The sequence below is a fragment of the Protopterus annectens genome, chromosome 14.part0 (assembly GCF_019279795.1).
Source record: "Protopterus annectens isolate FY-2018-M chromosome 14.part0, PAN1.0, whole genome shotgun sequence".
NCBI lineage: Eukaryota > Metazoa > Chordata > Ceratodontiformes > Protopteridae > Protopterus > Protopterus annectens.
Window position 1 is genome coordinate 235,717,847 of NC_056748.1, and position 21,551 is coordinate 235,739,397.

At 42.1% G+C, this 21,551-nt stretch overlaps 1 protein-coding gene across 2 annotated transcripts in view; it reads right to left on the bottom strand.

The window, feature by feature from the left end:
* The window catches only part of SLK (STE20 like kinase), a 2,579,008-nt gene that overhangs the window by 1,114,126 nt on the left and 1,443,331 nt on the right, over nt 1-21,551 (bottom strand). For both annotated transcript variants that reach the window (XM_044055960.1, XM_044055959.1), the window contains exon 10: nt 14,711-14,841. In XM_044055960.1, the coding sequence (XP_043911895.1) occupies nt 14,711-14,841 (131 nt within the window). The remainder of the gene's footprint in view (nt 1-14,710; nt 14,842-21,551) is intronic.

Below are 21,551 nucleotides of genomic sequence, written 5' to 3' on the forward strand. Positions count from 1 at the left end.
GTAATCACTGTTTCCAGGCTGTGGCAATGTTGAGCCCAAACACTTTTTAGGTACCACTGAAGTTTCCTCATATGCAGTCTTGCATATGGAATTAGTAGGATGCAGGATGCCATGAAGCCCAAAGCCTGCAGAATTTTTCATGCAGATAACTGGGCCTTTGTTGCCAACATTTTGAAATAGATAGTTGCCTTTGTTTGTCCGGCATGAGATAAGCCATCTGGGCAGTTGTATTTAAGCTTGCACCCAGGAATATTATCTCTTGAGAGGGTACTAGTATTGATTTCTTTTCGTTGACTGTATAACCTAGGCATGTTAGAAGTCTTTTTACAAACGCCAGATGCTGTAGAAGAATGCGCTTGTTCTCGGCTTGAATTAGACAGTCTTCCAAGTAAGGATATATTTGTATTCGTCTTTGTCAGCAGAATGCAATTACTGGTGCCAGGCACTTTGTGAAGACCCTGGGTGCAGTAGATAAGCCAAAGGGCAGTGCAGAGAATTGTTAATGCATTGAGCCAGCCTTGAATCTGAGGTATCTTCTGCATGATTGTCTGATTGGAACATGCAGGTATGCCTCTTTTAGGTCTAAAGTCACAAGCCAAGCATTCTTGCCCAGCATGGGCAGAAGCTGCTGCAAAGTCAACATTTCAAATTTTGGTATATCCAGGAATGTGTTCAGAATAGATAGGCCCAGTATTGGTCTCCAGGCCTTGTCCTTTCTGGGTACCAAGAGCAGTCGAGTAAAATCCTTGTCCCTGCTCTTGCTCTGGTACTTGTTGAATGGCCCCATGTCCATGAAGGATGACTTGTTTTTGTGCCTCTGCCCATTGATGTTTTGGGAGATCTGGCAAGCTGTTTGCCTTTGGCAGGGTATGGAAATGGAACTTGTAGCCTTGTGACACTATTTAGAACCCACTTGTCCTGGGTTATAATGTGCCAATTTTGAGAAAAAAAGTGCTAATTTTCCCCCCTAAGGGTGCTGCCAGGACATAAGTGCTTGGTGCAGGCAGGGTGAAGTAATTGGAACTGTTTCCTGTATGGCTGTGATTTGTCTTCTCCAACCTTGGAGGTAGAACCACCCCATTGCTTTGACCTGTATGAACCTTGCGTCTGGGATCTGCCTCTACGGCGTCTGGATCTGCCTCTGAGGTCCGTCTGACACAGGAAAGGACCAATTCTTGGCAGGCCAGTGTCTACTAAACCTAGATGGCTGTACTTGTAAAAAATCTTTGACAGTTTGCATAGATTTAGCTTTGTCCTCCATTTTCTTTAACACCTCTTCTGCCTTAACACCAAACAAAGTATCATGCTGTAAAGGTGCATCTAACAATTTAACTTTAACATGATCAGGCAGATTTTGTTCCTTTAACCAAGCATGCCTCCTAATTACAGAACCAGAATCATGGCCCTGCAGGAGGCCTCCAAAGAATCAAAACCACATTGCAAAGTATGCTTTCCAACTTGTTCAGCTGCATGCAATAAATTCTGCATTTCCCTGTTTTCTGCACATTCAGAGTTTAACACCATTTTCTGTTTAAGCAATGCCATGACATGTTGCTGATATTTAAGCATATGAAACTGACAGTTTAAGGCCCTTATAGCCAAGGTAGCAGATGTGTAAACCTATTTTCCCCATCTATCCAGTGCACTGGAATCCCTGTCAGAGGGGGTAGGATGTTTTGCAGCGGAAGCCTCAACTCCTTTGGGACCCTGTGAAATAGTTTCTGGGTCAGCAGCAGGGTTTTTAAAAAGGAATTTATGGCAGTCAGGAACCCTGTAATATCTGTCAGGCTTATCAGGAGCTGGAGGTAAGGAGTCAGGGGTCAGACTAGACTCAGAAAACACATCATCTACAATGTCTAACACAGGTGGAATGGGTAGAGGCCTGTGTTGAGGTAGTAAAAGGAAATCCCTGAGCCGCTTTTTAGATTTTGAAGAATCTTGGCTCTCCCAGTGGAAATGCTCCCTCATGGTATGTAAGGTTTCCCCAAAAGAATAGTCCTCTGGAGGAGAAGCTGAAGGTATAGATTCTTCAGCATCAGAATCTTCACAGGGAGGTAGAGAATATTCCTGATCAGAAGAGGAATCAGAAGAAATAGAAACCTGATCTAACGATTCATAGTCAGTCTCTTGCCTAGGCCTCTTATCAGGAAGGGGATGGGAACCCCTGATCAAGGTAATCAAGTCTTCGGACATTTTGAGCATCTGTTTTTTGGGCATAGAGGCCCTGTCCACATGGCTCTTGAGTTTGTTTCTTTGCTTTAGAAGGTGCTTTAGTCTTTGCCTTTGAAGCTGAAGTCGGTTTAATGTAAAGATGTTTAAGTCTGAATATACCCTCAGAAGCCGGTGCCTGCTCAGCGGCTCTGGACCCATCTGAGGGAATAGTGTCCAAGGCTCCAATACCTTGAGTTTCCAGCGGCATAGCCGACTCCACGTGGGAGTCAGTAGCAGCCTGCGACTCTAAAGCAGCTGGTGTCAGGGGCTGCAAAAGTGCCTCACTGAGAACCGGCGACTGGCTTAGGAGAAGTTTCGTCGTCGGTTTTGGACCTTGGTTGTTTATCTCTCCTTTTCTTTGAGTTTTTTGTGAACTCCGGTATCGGATGGCTATCCAACATTTCTGGATAATTAAACCGGCGTCCAAAATAGTTTAAAGCAAAATCATACTGACGCTTAATAGTGCGTTGGTTAAATCTAGCACAAAACCGACAACCAGAAACATTGTGATCAGGGCCTAGGCAAGGAATGCAGTAAGAATGAAAGTCCTTATGAGGTATTTGCTTTCCACAAGAAATGCAATTAACTTTTTCTGACATCGATCTGGAGCAAGAAAAAAGTTTTCCCAATGGGGTACTTAGCTTTACTGAAGACTTTGGGTCTGAAACTCGAACACGAAAACTCAAGAGTCTGCCGATTGGCACTTGCGAACTGCTTCTGCTTCGGGCACCGCGCGGCAAGAAAGACTGAAGAAAATGGCATCGGCTGCTTCTTTTAAACCCCTGACGACCTGACGTCAGGGAAGGGGCGACAGCAGCTGACGCAGGACCCAAGACTTTGGAATTCAGGCCGACTGAGGGCAACCTGCCAGCATGATTACCCAAATGTAATGACTGCAACAGTGAAACACGAAGATTATCATGGATTCAAGATTCTTGGTGTAGATAACATCTCTCACACACTGTACTAGAGTGAGTTATCAGCAGAGGGTCATTGGTTTACATGAGGCAATTGCTACACTGCCTCAAGAAACCCATGTTAACAAGTTTGACAGGAGAAACAAGCGTAGCCCAACTGTCTATAATGCTAGGTTGAAAACTGTTGTCACTAGGGGTGGCTTTTTTTTTAATCGTTCACAGAGGAGCCAAGTGGTTGGAAATTTCTGCCTGGGGTTTTAATTTTTTTGCTGGTGGTTAATAGACTGGTTACAGTTCACTAGCGGTATTTATCTGACTGGGCAAGCACCAAGGATGAGGGCTACAGCAGTATCCAAGGGAAAATTGTTGAATTTAACTGTTCGGCTTTGAGCGGTGCTGCGCAATGGGCAAACAAGCAGAAACCTGCTCAAATGCAGGAACTAAACACCGGAAGCTAAAAACTTGAAAAAAAAATCAAAAGGACAAATGAGGATGCTTATTCCAAGTCCTAGACTGACTTTCCCCTTAACAGACCGAGTCCAGTCAACACACTCTCTCACTAAAGTGCAGATTGTCCCTTTCCAGTCCAAGATGGCCTGAAAAATGTGCTCAGAACAACCAACCACTACAAACAGACCCAGATCCAGCAAGCATGTATATGGGCTATGCTACAGCTACTAGCTATGCTAATTTCGGCAGGAAACACTGGAGAACATTTAACACAGTAGAAAAATAGCAATAAACCTCTAAAAAACATTCAAAACAGCAAAAAATCAGCAAGAAGGCTCTAAAGAATGGTTGAAACAGCAGACAGATCAGTTATTTAAACACTGCTTTTTGGGAAGGAAGGAAGGCTTTTTGAAGTGGAGTCCAGGAGTGCCCCCAGGAAGACTATCCTGTTGGCTGGAACAGTGTTGAATTTTAGCAGATTTATTGTGAAGCCCATGGAGGTCAGTAGATCTTGGGTATACTTCAGATCCCTGTGAAGCTTTGGCAGACATATGGCTTGCATCACGCAGTCGTGCAGGTATGGGTATATTTGAACCTCTCTGGTCCTGCAGAAGGTAATAGCAGGGGCTAAGCACTTTATGAAAACCCTTGGAGCAGCAGACAAGCCAAAGGTCAGTGCTGAAAATTGAAAGTGACTAGAACCTGTTCTGAAGTAAGGAACGCTTCTGTGTGATTCTTGGATTGGGATGTGCTGGTAGGCATCCTTTACATTCCAAGGAAACCATGAAGGCCTGAGGGGCTATCGTGGGTAATAGCTTTTGAAAAGTCAACTTCTTGAATTTTAGTACAACCAAGTGCCTTCTTTTCTGGAAACCAGAAATAGCCTGGAGTAAAAATCCTTTGCTTTTTTGAAAATCTGTAATCAGTTCCACTGATACATATCCACACAAGTTTTAGATCTGTAAAACTCTTGATTTTTTATTCTGAGAAATATCTGGATAGCCTGAGTATTTTAAAGGCTCTTTGAAAGTGAGTTTATAGCCACTTGAAATAATGTCTAGAACCCACTTGTCTTAAGTGATGAGAGTCCAGTTTTGTTTGAATAGAGAGAGTCTTCCTCCTAGTCTTGTGTGTGTGTGTGTGTGTGTGTGTGGGGGGGGGGCAGGGTCGGTAAGTCATTGCTGCTCTATAGCAGAAGCCTGGAGCCTATAACTCCCTTGCCTGGAAGTTTGAGAACCCTTTTCTGGATCTCTGCGGCTGCTATTGCTGGCTATGAGTCCTTTCCCACTTGGTTTTCCTCTGTCTGCCTCTAGGTTGTGTGGAAAAGGACCAGTGTTTAGCAGAAACATTCCTACTAAACCTATGAGGCTGAACTTGAAAGAAATCTTTCACAGTCTGCATAGATGTACCTTTGTCTTCTATTTTTTTTTAACAGCTTCAGCTTTGGGTCCAAAAAATAATTCCTTGTCAAGGGGAGCAACAAGAAGGTTAGATTTTACATGGTCAAGAACAGACTGTTCTCTAAGCCATGCATGCCTTCTAGTAACTGAACCAGTTGCAGCTGCACAGCTGGAAGCCACCACAGCGTCATAGTAACAGTGTAGGGAATGCCTAGCTACCAGAGAACTGAAGTGGCAGAAATCCCAAAGTTCTTTAGGAAGGATTTTATCCTCTAGCGAAGACATTTTTGTTTTAGCTGATCCACAATAGTTTGCTGATATTTAATCATGTGAAACTGACACTTATGAGCCCTCACAGTAAGGATGGCTGATGTATAAACTTTTTTCTCAAATCTAAGAAGGGCCCTAATCTCTATCTCTAGGTAAACTGTTTCTAGAAAAACTGTCTCTGGCTCCTTTAGGTGCTGGAGTGGCCACCTCTGATCAGCAGATGGATTTTTGAAAAGGTACTTATGGGAATCCTGCACCCTGTAGAACCTGTTTGGTTTTCGAGGGGGTGGGGGGAAGTGAGTTAGGATTTAAAGATAAATCCTGGAAGACAACCTCAACCACATTTAAAATGGGTGGAATAGCCAGAGGCTTGTGCTCTGGCATTTCCAGGAACTCCCTAACCCTGTTTTTTGACTCAGTGTATTCCTGTGCTTCCCACTGAAAATGTTCCCTCATAGCAAGGACAGTCTCTCCAAAAGTGATATTCTCCGGAGGGGAGCAGAGGGCAAATTCTCTTCTGAATCTGAAACCTCTAAAGATGTTAGGGAGCATCTTTCTTTAGAACTAGACCCATCAAAATCTAAATCCTCCTCAGATTCAAAAGAGTCTGGGAACGCTTCAGAGGTAAGACTCCTTTTCCTCTTACCTGAGGGGACATGCCAAGAACTAACTATGGAGATCAGCTCCTCTACTAATCAGATTAAGTCATGTTGGTATCCCTGAGAAATGATGCTGGTATGCCTAGCCGAAGGCCCTGCAGCAGTACTTTTCTTAAGGAGTCACTTTGGCCCTGAGCCTTGTGACATCCAACATCCTGACACCTGTCTCTCTGTAAGAAAAAGGAACCAGTGTAGGCTGAAGCCGTAAAGATGCACCACCAGGAATAGAGCATTCTTCAGAAGCCAAGGTCTGCTGAGTGGCCTGGACCTGACCGAAGAGCTGAAAGCAAGAGCTTGTGTAGAGATCAAGGGACTGGATGGCAAGCTGGACTCCGAATGGGTCTCAACAGGAGACCTGCAGCATCACCTCAGACAGATTAGGGGGCTGCTGAAGCACCTCACCTAGAGGGAGAAACAGACAGAGAACAAGTGTCATCTGTGGGCCTAAGCTTGGGTCTCTCTACTTTTATGATGGTTTAGCTAATACTAGTTCCATGAAGCCGGAACAACGATGTGAGAAACTATTTAGTGATTTAAACAAAAATATGAAAACACTAAGGTCTTTTGTTTGGCACCTTAAATTACTTAAAGCTTATTTGGTCAAAGGCATGAGTCCTCGGGGTTTGAGAGCCAAAATTCAACCTCTAGTAGCAGACCCTGATGATATTTTAACCACGGAATGGTTATCCATCCAACAAGAATGCTCAATGAAGTTTGTTGAATCTTTATCGAAATATTACACTAGGATCATTGATAAAGAAACTTCCAAGGTGCTAACACTGATAGATGACTGTAATTAGTATTAGAATGATACATTTTTTTTCTGCATCATTATCTAAACTTAGCTCAGATTTGCTAAATTTTGATGCTCAGCCTAAGGAAAGAAAACTTAAAAAATGTTCTCATGATCGGTCTGATTACGAGAGGGGGCAACCCTTCAAATATACTAGACATGTTAGATTTCAAGATATGCACAATAGAAATATATCCAGTTCAAAAAGGAAACGTCTGCGTTCCATTTTGAAAGGACGTGGCAACCATACTGACACCACTGATTATGATACATCATCAGGCACGGACACGGAAACACAGCACATCATGGAGTCCCCCACCCCTAAACGTAAAAATTACACATCCCCTTTAGGCAACATCGAGGGAGGAGAGGGGGCAGGAAACACAAGAAGGGTCACAAGTCTACAGAATCTTATGGAAGTATTAACGAACAAGTAAATCATGTTGTTGTTAACAATGTCTATAACATTTCCAGTACTGTAATAACACCAGAACAAACATCTTTACTCAATAAAGGTTTATCTTTTATACCTGGCTTTTTTGTGCCTGAAGACACCTTTGCACATGATTTATTTACATTTTGCAGACTTATTAACCTTAAACAGTATTTTCAGGACAAGGGGGAAGAACAACAAAAAATGGATGACTTTAAATATCATGCCTCCTCTTTCACACCTCCGATGCATCCTTCTGTAAATCTTTTTTTACGCAGTGTACTCAGTGATTTACATTTTGTGTCTAATACATGTCCACCTATGCCGAATAATATGACTGACAATGAATTGTCCTGTTTAAATGAACTAGTACAAAACAAAGAACTTGTTATTCTTCATGCTGACAAAGGTGGGGCGGTGGTGGTGATGAATTGGAGCGATTATGATATCGAGGCTCACAAGCAATTGAGTGATGTTCGATACTACACCAAAATGCCACTCGACCCCACCTTTATGTTTAAACATCAAATTGATAATTTTTTGCATTCTGCGGTTGACAATGGGGATAATAACAACCAAAACTCTAAGTCACTTAACCATTACTGATCCTGTTAGACAATACATTTATTTTCTACCAAAGATACACAAAGATCCTTTACATCCACCAGGTAGACCCATTGTATCGGGTATTGGATCACTCACTGAGCCCCTTTCTGAATTCTTGACCAGATATTTAAAACCTTTACTTTCCTGGGTCAGATCCAGGATTCAAGATACCACCCAATTTTTAAGCATTGTTAATGATATGCAGATTGAGGGAAATTGGTGGTTATGTACATTAGATGTAAGTTCACTATACACGAACATTCCCCATTGGGCTGGTCTTGATGCCATTGAATATTGGCTTTATAAATCAAATATTTATCAACCTGGTTTCAATACTTTTTTGATTAATCTCACCGAGTATGTGCTTACGAAAAATGTCTTTTTTTATGACAAGGAATGTTATCTACAGATCAAAGGTACTGCGATTTTTTTGATATATGATGATACCCATAATCTGTTTTTGCCTGAGATCGATATCTGGTGGAGGTATTTGGATGATTGCTGGATGGTGTGGAGATCTGACATTGAGTATCTCCATGAATTAATGGAATATTTAAATGATAATAAATGGGGAATACATTTTACCATCACTTACGACCTCAACTCCATAACGTTTTTGGATGTTTTGGTCACAAGGAATCAGGGCAATACCTTGAATACAGAAGTATATAGGAAGTTTCCTGAATATAATACCTTACTCCATGCCTCCAGCTATCATCCAAAACATATTGCCAGAAACATTCCTAAATCACAATTCATCAGAATTAGACGCAATTGCTCGGATGATCTTAGCTATAAACATCACTCTCAGGATCTATATAACAGATTCATCAACAGGGGCTACAGTTCAGGGTATGTCACCATGGCTCAAAACCATGCATTGGGTCTACGTAGACATGATCTATTGACATACAAGAAGAAACCATTGTCAAAAAACATATTACGTTTTACTACAACATTTGGTAGGAATACTAACAGATTTATGGATATTATTAAGGACAATTGGAACATATTGAAGGCGGATGGTAATATTAATACGATAATTCCCAATGTATGTTCATTTTCTTTCCTTAAAGGAAAAAACCTAGCAGCACATTTTAATCATTATAAACATCATTCCAATTCTGTACTACTTCAGTTGTATCAGACCACCATCATGGTTTTCCCTGTGGTCACTGTATCAACTGTAAACACATCTTGAAATCTAAAGAATTTAGTAGTAAAAATAGTAGCATAGTATATGATATTCGATTCTTTGCTAACTGTAACACTGACTGGGCTATTTATATGGCTTGTTGCAGTTGCCAATCATTTTATATTGGTCAGACCTCTCGACCTTTCAGGTTACGTATGTCAGAGCACTTGAGTGACATTAAATGCAAAAGAACTACCAATGCTTTATATAAACACACACTCAAACATCAGACAGCGAATTTTCATTTCATTATTATTGATAAACTCATTGGGGATCGAACCCACAAATCTGGTTGGCACTACAAACTTGATACTAAAGAAAAGAAATGGATTACCAAACTAGGTGCCCTGTTTAATCCAGGGCTTAATGAATATTTATGAGCTAAATTCTGTGATGTCTAAGTTGAATCTAGGGCTTAATGAATATTTATGAGTCTAATTCTGTGATGTTTCTTGTCAGCCTATCAAATGTTTTGTTTCATTTTGCTTTTGACTATATAAGACTTTTTATACTTGGTATGCTTTTTTCTGTTATACACTGAAGAAGGCCATGTTAAACCCAGGCCGAAACCGGTCTGTTGAATTAAGCTTTCATGAAGTCAGTAGTTTCAATAAATTACTATTTTTTCATGGCTCACTTGTTGCTGGCTAAGTTTATTTTCTATGTTCTCGTTTTTTGCCATGCAACTTCCTACGCGCAGGGGAATTCTATTTTGATACACTCTCTCTACTTTTTCCCTCTTACGCCTAGACTGCTCAGCCTCCGGACGACCGGCAGATGTCAAAGGATGCTGATGAAAGGATTCAAGACTAAGGAATCTACCTAAAATGTTGGCCCTACGTCTGATTGCCCTACAGTTAAAACAGGCACAAAAGCAGCAACTAAGGACATCACGGTCTGGGCCTAAGCAGGTGACAAAGCAAGTGGAAGTCTATGTGTGGGATTTGCTTACCACACCATAGACAATTATTTAGTTGATCTGACATGAGTTTAAAGCAAAAGAAAGGCGTTCCCCAACAGGGTACTTATCGGACGACTGACGCACTGAAATACTGCTTTGGGCTCAGATGGCAAGAAAAGGCCGATTTCATGACATAGGCTGGCTCCCTATATACTCAAGCATACTGATGCCATTAGTGCATCTGCCAACCTAGGGAGGAAGAAAATTTTTCTCTGGTAGTCTGGCCAGCAAAGGGCTTTAATGGCAGGAAATCCCACAAGTCAAGACTGCAACAGTAAAACACAAAAAATATCAAGTCCTATATGGAAAGACTGAAAGCACCGTTACTGTATTCAATCTCCTACAGGTTGCTAAGGTGTGACCTGTACCTGGCTTACAGGGCAGTCTCTGACCAGGCCCCGATGGAAATGCGACACTTTCATAAATCAAACTGCACAAGAGTCACTCACTGCAGGGATCTTAACCTAGCCTCTGACATGAACAGGTCATGCTGGAGAGACAGATACATCTTCCAGAGACTGCCACTTATCTGGAACAAGCTTCCAAGTCATGTGAAACAGATCCCCTCCCTGGCCCTCTTCAAATGCAACCTAGAACAATGGATGGATGATCGCAAATTCACTCCTGGGTGGCACCTATGTCCCTCCTGGACAGAGGAAGTCGGTAATAACTACCACAGACCCTTACCTCTCCAAACTTCACTTACCTAGCCACCAACAATTGAGGCAACTCAGGATAAATATGGTTAGGCTTACAAGGGGCTCTAAGGCCATTAGCCTAGTAACCCTCTATGAACCTATATATGGAGTGCTCAAACAAACCTCATCAGCCCCCTTTTTCCCCATGGGGTCAGAGCATCATGTTAACTGCCGCCAACACTCGATTCAGTGCCACACTCCTGCCTTCAACACTCATGCTGGACTGTCACAGATCTTCTTTCACACAATCATCCAGATGTCCTTGCTTCCTCCTACCTTCTTCCTGTCTGTCCCAAATGTTCCTCACCAGACTGTCTTATACTTTTCTGCATGTGTCCAAACCATCGTAATCTGTTCTCTTTGATCTTTTCTGCAAATGGAGCTACTTTGGCTTCTGCACTTATGTCCTCATTTCTTTGTCTGTTCCACAGTGTGCAACCTACCACCCTTCGCAGGCACTTTATTTCCATCACTTCTAGCTTCAACTGTTCTGCCTTTACTGCCCAGGTTTCTGTACCATACAGAAGAAATGGTCATGCCACTGTCTTGCACACCTTACTTTTCAGCTTCTTTGAAATTCTTCTGTCAGACTACACCTGACACACTATGCCAGTTGGTTGCAGTTCCTCTGACTATCTTTTACCTCTTCATTCAGACTTACTTTCTCCTCAACCACCCCTCCCAAATACATGAAGCTGTTTACCTGTTCCACTATCTTCTCTTCTATCTCTACTCTCAGCTTCTTCTGATTTTCTCAATTTGCTGCCATTACCACAGTCTTACCTGTGCTTAGTTTCATCCCATGTGCCTTCAGCTTTGCATTCCATTCTCCTATCCTTTGCTGAAGTTCTAGCTCAGAGTCTGCTTGTAATACGACATCATCTGCATGCAACATATTTGTTGATCTGCCCCCCCCCCTCCAACCTGTTCGCTAATGTAGTCCATCACCAGTATTAACAGCAGTAGGCTCAGAGCTGAACCCTGGTGTACACCCACTCCCACTGGGACCTCTTCTGAGACTGAACACTGTTCGTACTTGAGTCATTGGGTCCTTGTACATAGCCTGCACTAATAATACCAATGTTTCTGGGAACACAAACCACCCCAGTACTGCCCAGATCAGCTTTTTTGGGACCTTGTCATGTGCTTTTTCCAAGTCTAGGAAATGCCCAGATGGACTCTCTCATCTCTAACTTCCTCTCAAGTATCTGTCTCACAGCAAACATTGGGTCAATTGTGCCGTATCCTGATCTGAATCCGAACTGCTCATCTCCCATCTTACATTCTACTACTCTGTGTATCCATTTATCAATTACTCTCTCCAGAACTTTCATGCAATGTGATACGAGTTTGATGCCTCTGTACTGCCCACAGTTGTAGATGTCCCCTTTGTTGTTATACCCTGGCACAAGTATGCTTATTCTCCAGTCATTTGGGATATGCCTTTCCCTCCACTCTGCTGTTAGTACCCTCAGAAACCATTTCTTTCCTATCTCATCCAGAATCATTATCATATCTGCTATGATCTCATCTGAGCCTGCTGTTTTCCCTGATTTCATTTTCCTTCATCTAGAGTGGGCTCCTCCTCTTCTATCATCGTAGGCCGGTTCTGGGGCAGTACAGCTTCTGTGGGGTTTTCTTCATTCAGAAGCTGCTGGAAATAATCCTTCCATCTACTTTTGATGTTCTGTGGACTGGTAAGTAGGTTGTTGCTGGCATCCCTTATGAAAAGGGTCTATTTTCTTTGTCTGTCTGTCTTTACCTTGCAACCTGATAGTTTCTTTCTGCCACTTACGGAGTCACTTTCTGGAAGGTGGTAGAGTATCTCCACTGCCCTATTGTTTGCTATTGCAAATTCTTTCTTAGCTTCTTTGTTAGCAAACCAGTAGCCCTTCCTAGCCTGGTCAGTCTTTTCTATCTCCCACTTCTTTCTGCACTCCTCCTTTCTTTTGATGACTTCCTTGACTTCTGCATTCCACCACCAGCTTTCCTTATATACCTTATTACCATACCTGGCTCGGCCACATATCTTTTCTGTAGTCCTAACACATACTGTTTTTAGGCACTGCCATTCTTGTTCAACTCCACCTATTTCTTCCTCTTCTTGGGGTGCTAGAGCCCTGAGTAATTCCTTGAACTATTGTATTTTCTCTCCAGTCAACTTCCAAGTCTTGAGCCTGGTCTCAGTTGAACTTAGAGCCTTCTCTGACCACTGCTTGCAGCTGACTGTGGCAACTAGTGGTTTAGGCTGTGGGCCGACTGTTTCACTGGGGATGACACTGCAATCATGGATTCTACCCCAGTGCCCTTTCCTTACTAGGAGGAAGTCTATCCATAGCTGGCCTTAGGCATAGGCCGCCTAGGGCGCTGGTCTAGCAGGAGCATTTTTTCAGTATTTATTTGGTGTAGGTAGCCAGGATGGGGGCACCAGGTGGTGTGGTGGGGGGAGGGTGCCGTGGAGCCCTTTTGCCTAGGGCACCAGTTGACCTAAGGCTGCACTTGAGTCTATCTGAGTTAAATGCATGCTACTCTCGTATGTGACTTGTGACTCTCTTTTTGAACCATGTGTTGGCTACTATCAAGCCATTTGCCAGACAGAAGTCTAGAATAGCTTCTCCTTCTTTATTCCTGTTGCTCCACCCATGTGGACCCAGGCAGTCCTCATATCCTGTTCTGTCTGTCCCGATATGTGCATTTAAGATACCCATTATCAACACCAATTCATGTTGTCCTGCTTTATCTAGTAGGTCCTGCAACTGCTGTCTGAATGCACTCTTTTCTTCAGTATCACAACCCTACTGTGGGGCATAAGCTGATATTATGAATACTGTCCTATCATTACACTGGAGTCTGATTGCCATGAGGCTGTCATTAATTCTGATGCTATCCCTCACTGCCTTCTGAAGCCTCTTTCACTACAATTCCTACACCATTTCTAGCCTGTCCCCCTCCCGAGTAGTAGAGTCAGGATCCCAAGCCAAGTGGCTTTGCTGCACTGCCCTTCCATCTCGTCTTTTGGATACACAGGATGTCCAGTCTCCTCCGTATCATGTCATCCACTTACAAGTTGCATCCTGTCAGTGAACCTATATTAAGTGTAGCAATTCTCAGTTCATGTTTGGCAGGTTGGTTTTACGCCCAGTTTTCGCCAATCATTAAATTAAGGTCTGAAAAGTTTGATATAACAATATTTATTGATGTGTAAAAACAAGTTTCATTCTGATGTACAAAAAATATGATGTGCTTAATATAAAGATAAGGTAATTTTTCTTCATTCAATTTTGTACACACATACACACACACTTATATTACAGAAGGGAATATTACATATGGGATAGACAGTATTAAAGTTAACAAGTTAGCTACAGTAACCTTCATGTCTTATGGTACCCAGTTTTTCTAGAATTAATTTACAAAAATATACCTCATGGAGGCTAGAATACATTATTAGTAGTTATGTTATTTATTATTCATCCTGATAAATCTTTGTCTACCCCCAGGTTAATACACACATGTTGCTGTAGAAAGTACAGGCACAGTACTGCTCATTTAGTTTCACTTTCTTTTGAGATTACTGGATTTTGTAACATGCCAAGTGTGATTCTATTATTTTATATGATCTCACTTTACAAAACTTCCTTTAAAAAAAGGATGGCACACATAAGCACTGAAATAGTGGGTGCAAAAGTATTGCCAGATGTTGGCTGCATCTTAAGTGCTGAATAACACAAATCAAACTTCAGTGCCATTCTGTTTTATCTTTTTTTACTAGAATCAATGGCATGGCTATTTGATCTCTTTGGTAAAGAGAGGATTAGAGTCCATGGACAGGTTTTTACTCAAAACAAATGATGTGGTTCACTGCAGTATTGTGATTTCTTATGACTACTTGAGAATTACTTCATACTCTACTCCCAGTCAAAACACTCACCAACAAAGTGGTCAACTTTAGGATTCCACAAAGGCAACTCAACAGGGACCACTGCGCACAGGTATTCTACATCACTGTACCAACAACACTACTCATTCATACTTCTCAAAATATGATTACATGAACAGCTACCCAAGCCATACAATACAAGAAAACAGAAGAAAGCGCTTAATGTACTGCTCTTACCTGAGGAAGCGAAGTTCTTCACTCTTGGCATCATTATCTGTAACTATTTTAGAAGTTGTCACACTCACTTCAACTCCATCAACCATAAACTTGCGAGTCTTCTTCAAAGTCTTCTTCTGCCTTCTAGTTTCCTGTAAAATAAATGTTTCTACTTTTTCAGCAGAACTCTGTACAACAAATAACTATAGAAAGAGTAAATAATGCTTAGAATAAGAGTGAGAACACGTTTACAGAATGTGGCATACCATTTGGAAGCTACGAAATTATTATAATTAACAAAAATAAGCTGAATTTAACTTGTCAAGGCATCCTAAAACTTGAAGCATTACACATGTCATGTATTAAAAGTGAAGACTTCTCTGCTCTTGTGTTACACTTAACAGCTGACTTGCAGTGACACCCAGTGGCTTCTTGAGTTAAAGGTTCAACTTCAAAAAGATTTCAATGAAAATGAAGCAGCTTGCATCTGGTGTGACAAAACAGTTATGAAAGTGTTCAGGAGAACACTATACATTGAAAAGAATTACCAGCAGCACCTTTTAAAAAGAGGTAATCATTCAGCCTACAAAACAGGCGTGTCCACTTGTTTATCACCAGTTCCAATACTTAACATGAATTTTTTTACAATGACAGACTGATGCCCAAATGCCAGCCAACACCTCTAAAACACAAGAAGGTAACCTTGTCCTGTTGATGAGAAAGAAGGTCTTTAGAGACTAATTTCTTTGGCTATCTTAAGTGGTGGAGTGTTTGTGTGTCATGGGGTGTCAATGATTTCCAAACTGCAAGACCAAGATTTGAGAATTTTTGTTTTACTCCTAATCAAAGATTATGAATACAAGACATAACTTTTTGTTCAGGAGCTTAGGATGTCTGGCTGGAACTTAAGTTGTTTAAGAGAAATAAGCAGTCACTAACATAAATCACACTATGAAAAAGCAATGAGAGCAAAATGTTTGCCCTTTCCATAAATTAGTTCAAATTTGAAAGGGGTATGCAGCAATGCTCCTAAAAGCCATAGACAGATACATCTGCAGATGTTTTTAAAAATTTTTAAAACCTTAAGTCATTACAGTTGGATGACCATGATGGTAAGGAAGACGTACTCTAATTTTCTGATGGAAACATTTCTTCCAATTGCTTCCACTAGCTTCAAGAGTAAGAGGAGAAACCCTTTTACATCATTTGAAGATTGGCAAGAGATCGGCAAGATACTCAAACTAGAAATACCTCGAGATATCCAACGTGGGCAATGTGGAATTTAGAGCACTACAGATATCTAGAATAATGAACAGATGGGGCCATGCTAGCATCTTACTTATGACAATGGCGGATTGTATTAGGAATTCAAAGCTGATATTGTTCAACTGGATGGGGGTTCAGCAGAAGAATTTATTTGCAGGCAATTATTTTTCATTTGGTTGACACAAACTGAGGTCCTCCTGTTCTCTTTCAAACTCCTGGAGATTTCCAAGAGTTTATTGGGTATAAAGTAAGTGAACCAAACACAAAGCACATTCAATGAATTATACCCCTTGCACTCTGCTACAGGCTTACTCCCTCCAATTTTTGCAGCCATTTGAGGTTTAAAGATCTGAAAGTCTGAATTAAGACGAATACTTGTCAGGCAGTAGAAGAAAAGTACAGTTGTGTACACTTATCATAAATGTAGATTTAAGAGTGTATTCACTGTTGCAGTCATTACATTTGGGTAATCTGCTGGCAGGCTGACCTCAGTCGGCCTGATTAACAAAGTCTTGGGTCCTGCGTCGGTTGCTGACCCTTCTTCCATGACATCAGGTTGTCAGGGGTATAAAACAAGCAGCCGACACCATTACATTATATATATATATATATATATATATATATATATATATATATATATATATATATATATATATATATATACACACACACACAATTAAAAACACAAAAATATACCTCCAAACAAAAGCAAATACACCAAAAAGGCTTTTAAGCATAGTAAAAGAAAGTAGAGGTATAGTAAGAGAAAAACAGGGGGATGGGGGGAGGGTAACCAGTACTGCAACAGTGAATACACTTGAACATCTACATTTATGGTAAGTGTACACAACTGTACTATGTTCTTCGTGTTTCACTGTTGCAGTCATTACATTTGGGTAGATTCCCAAAGCCATGGTTGGGAGGATGGATTTATACAGCATTAGGACCAGCTATAAGGCCCTGCAGGACAGCAGTGGCAAAGCCAGCTCTGTACTTAGAGAAGAAAGGTAAATGGTAATGTTTGGTGAACATATGAACTGAGCTCCAGGTAGCAGCTTCTAGAAGGTCTCTGGTAGGAACACCTCTGAGAAAGGCTGTAGAAGTAGATGCAGCCCTGGTGGAATGAGATCTGATCCCCTGTGGGATAGTTTTATCATGGTGCATATAGCAGAAACGAATACAATGGCTTATCCATTTGGAAATAGTCTGCTTTGAAATAGCCTTTCCCTCTGCCCCTGCAGCAAATGCCACCCGTAGTAGTTCAGATTTTCTTAGAGATTTTGTCCTGATTGGGAAAGAAAGTTGGCAAATGAATGGTCTGATTAAGAGCCATACTGGATACCACCTTAGGCATAAAGGATGGACTGGTTCTGAGAGATATCCTGTCCGCATGAAAAATAATGAAAGGCTCCACTGCCATAAGAGCCTGTAATTCATAAATCCTTCTAGCTGAAGTGACTGCTAAAAGGAAAGCTGTTTTCCAGGAGAGAAATTTTAAGTCTGCAGTAGCAGCTGGTTCGAAAGGAGGGAGAGTGAGTTTTTCCAATACAAAATTGAGATCCCAGGCAGGGATTGGAGCTCTCCTGGGTGGTTTAAAGTTTTTGGCTCCTCTGAGATACTGCTTTAGCATAGGATGAGAGAAGAGGGGAGGTTCTGTGTTGTAATGAGCTGAAATGGCTGAGGCATGGATTTTTATGGAAGAAAAGGGCAGGCCCTTGTGAAGCATCTCAGTTAAGTATTGTAAAATCTGAGGAATATTGGGCCCTGCTGTGCTTATTCCTTGTGACTGGTTCCAGGCACAGAATCTTTTCCATTTGTCAGCATAAGATTTTCTAGTACTAGGCTTTCTCACCTCCAGGTTTGCTGAGGGATGCTAAGGGTGAATTTAGGTTATCAGCCACACTGCAAGACTAAAAGTTTGGAGCTGAGTATGCAGAATTTGGTTGTTCTGCTGAGACAGTAAGTAAGGTGTCTGAGGCAGGTGCCACGGTGGAAGGTGTGACACATTGCGCAGGAGTGGGTACAAGTGTTGGTGAGGCCAGTCTGGAGCAATCAGAATCATTTTTGGTTTGTCCTGTTTGACTTTTAGTAGAACTTTGGAGAGCAGAGGCAGAGGGGAAAAGCATAGACTGATAGGTTTTTCTAGCTGAATGATAGAGCATCCATTTTCCAGGCTTTTTTGTGAAGAGTTCTTGTGCAGAATTTGTCCAACTGATAGTTCTGGGGGTAGGCAAAAAGATCTATGTCTGGAATCCTCCATTTGCGTGTCAACATGTTGAAAAACCGTGGTTCAAGTTTCCATTTGTGTGGGTCCATGAGATTTATACTTAGTTTGTCTGCCAGAGTATTCAGCTTTCCTGGCAGGAATTGAGCTTGTAGTTGTATTTGGTAGGTCAAGGCAGAGTTCCACAATGCCATGGCTAGTATGCAAAGGGGGTAGGAGTGTGTACCCCCGCTTGTTTATGTACCACAAGACTGTGGTGTTGTCTGTCCTATCATTAATTGTCCTGGATGAAGGTAGTCCCTGAAGGCTGTCAGTGCACTCTGTACAGCTAGTATCTCTTTCTGATTGATATGAAGGTGCATTTGATTTGAGCTCCATTTGCCCTGAATGCACTTCCCTGCCAGATGAGCCCCCCCATGCATAATCTGATGTGTCTGTTGTTAGGGTTTGGGCGGCAGGGGGTAGTTTGAATGGTAGTCCCTTGTTTTGGTGACAGGCCTCTGCCCACCAAAGGAACTCTAGGTGGTAGACAAGTTATGATAGGAATCATTGCTTCTAGATCCTGAGAATGTTGACACCATAGGCTTTTTAGATACCACTGTCGTATCCTCATATGCAGTCTTGCATATGGAATTAGAAGAATGCAGGAGGCCATGAACCCCAAGGCTTGCAGTATTTGCCTTGCAGATAGCAGGATTTTTGTAGCCACTTGCTTTAAGTAGGTTGTCAAATTAATCTGTTTCTCTGGAGTGAGGAAAGCCATCTGGGAAGTTGTATTCAAGCTTGCTCCTACAAATATAATTTGTCGACAGGGTACCAGGTGTGATTTCTTTTCGTTTATGGTGTACCCCAGACAAGTTAGCACCCTTTGTACAAAGACCAGATGATTAAAAAGTATGTGCTGGCTTTCTGCCTGAATTAGACAATCGTCCAGGTATAGGTATATTTGAATATTTCTTTGCCTGCAAAATGCAATGACTTGAGCTAGGCACTTTGTGAATACCCTGGGTGCAGCAGATAAGCCAAAGGGCAGTGCAGAGAACTGACAGTGCATGTAGCCTGCTTTGAAGTGTAGGTATCTTCTGCAAGTTTCCATGATTGGGATGTGCAGGTATGCTTCTGTTAACTCTAGTCTTGCCAACCAGGCATCTTTGCCTAGCATAGGAAGCAACTGGTGGAGAGTCAGCATCTTGAATTTTGGAATCACCAAAAAGGTGTTTAGAGTAGACAGGTCTAGGACAGGACACCATGAATTGTCTTTTCTGGGTACCAGGAAAAGTCTTCAGTAGAAACCTTGTCCCTTTTCCTCTTCTGGTACCAAATGAATAGCCCCTATGCTTAAGAGAGAAAGAGTACTTGCTTTTGGGCCTCTGCCCACTGATTTGGGGGTAGATCTGGCCAACCACTTGGGGATGGTAACGTGTGGAAGAGAAATCTGTATTCTTGGGACACTGTATTTAAAACCCATTTGACCTGGGTAATGAGTTCCCAGTTCTTTGCATGCAGAGCAATCTCCCCCCCCAAAGGGGCAGTCAGTTGAAAATTGCCTGGAAGTTTTAAAAATAAGTCATTGAGACAGTTTACAATGGGGGGGAGGGGTTGGGGGGTTATTACTCTCAGATTTGGAAGTGGAGGCCCCCCACTGCTTAATCCTGTACGTACCTTGGGACTGAAGCCTGGGAGCTCTGCTGGATCTGGGTTTGGACTGAGAAGGTCTGGAACAGGCAGGAAAGGACCAATTCTTAGAAGGTCAATGCCTACTAAATCTTGGAGGTTGTACTTGTAAAAAATCTTTAACAGTTTGCATAGATTTAGATTTTCCTCCATCTTTTTTAATAACTTCTTCTGCCTTGTTGCCAAACAGGCGGTCCTGATTTAAGGGAACATCCAGTAATTCAGCTTTAACATGATCTGGCAAGGATTGCTCCTTAAGCCAAGCATGCCTTCTAAGTACAGACCCAGTTACAGCAGCCCTGCAAGATGCCTCTATTGAATCAAAACCACACTGCAAAGTATTTTTCCAACTTGTTCAGCAGAATGCATTAAATCCTGTAATTCCTTATTTTCAGCACAATCAGGAATCAACATCATTTTCTGTTTAAGCAATCCAATAATATGCTGCTGATACTTTAACATATGAAACTGGCAGTTTAAGGCCCTAATGGCCAAAGTTGCAGAAGTGTATACCTTCGTACCCCATCTATTCAGTGCCCTGCAGTCTCTATCACAGGGGGTAGGATTTTTGGCAGCAGTAGCTTTAATGCCCTTGGGTCCTTGTGAAATGGTCTCAGGATCGGCAGTAGGATTTTTGAAAAGGAACTTATGAGAGTCAGGAACCCTGTAATATCTATCAGGTTTTCTGGAAGCAGGAGGTAGAGAGTCAGAGGCCAAGCTAGAGTCCGAAAAAGCATCATCAACAATGTCTAGTACAGGAGGTATGGCTAAAGGCCTGTGCTGGGGCAGGAGTAAGAAATCCCTATGCCTTTTTTTAGAATCAGAGAAATCCTGACTTTTCCAACGAAAATGCTCCCTGAGAGTATACAAGGTTTCACCAAAAGAGAAATCCCCTGGGGTGGGTGGGTGGGGGGGGGGGGCAGAGGGAATTGAGTCCTCAGCATCAGAATCCTCATAGGTAGATGAGGGTAAATCCTGGTCATCAGAGGAAACAAATTCCAGAATCCTGGTCAGAAGTATCATAAGCAAACTCAGTCCTAGGTTTCTTAGAGGGGGGGAAGGTTGGCTTCCCCTGATTAACTTAAGGTCTTCAGCCATTCTTATCATTTGTTTTTTAGGCATAGAGGCTTGACCATGTGGTCTGGGCATCAGTTTTCTAGGCATGGTTCAAGTTTTAGGCCTTGAAAAAGAAGATGGCTTTGGTTTAACATGCACGTCAGTAGGCCTGAATAAACCCTCAGAAGCTGGTGCCTGCACAACGGCTCCGGACCCATCCAAGGTAGAGACATCCGCAGGTTCTACAGTTGAAGCATCTCACGGCATACCGGACTCCGAATGGGTCTCAGTAGAGGCCTGCGAAGTAGCGGGTATCAGAGGCTGCAAAAGCGCCTGAGTACCGGTGAACTGGCGACTGGCATAGGAGAAGTGTCGTCGGCGGCTTTGGACCTAGGCAGCCTGTCTCTAGCATTTTTTTCGGAATGTCAGTAGTCGGATGGCTTACTGAAGATAATTGAACCGAGCAACAAAATATTTAGAAGCGAAAATATACCAATGATGGATAGTTCGAGGTTTAAATAAGGCACAAAACCGACAGCGAGGTACGTCGTGGTCAGGGCCAAGGCAAGGAATACAGTACGAATGAAAATCTTTATGAGGTATTTGCTTTCCACAAGAAATGCAATTATTTACTTTTACTGA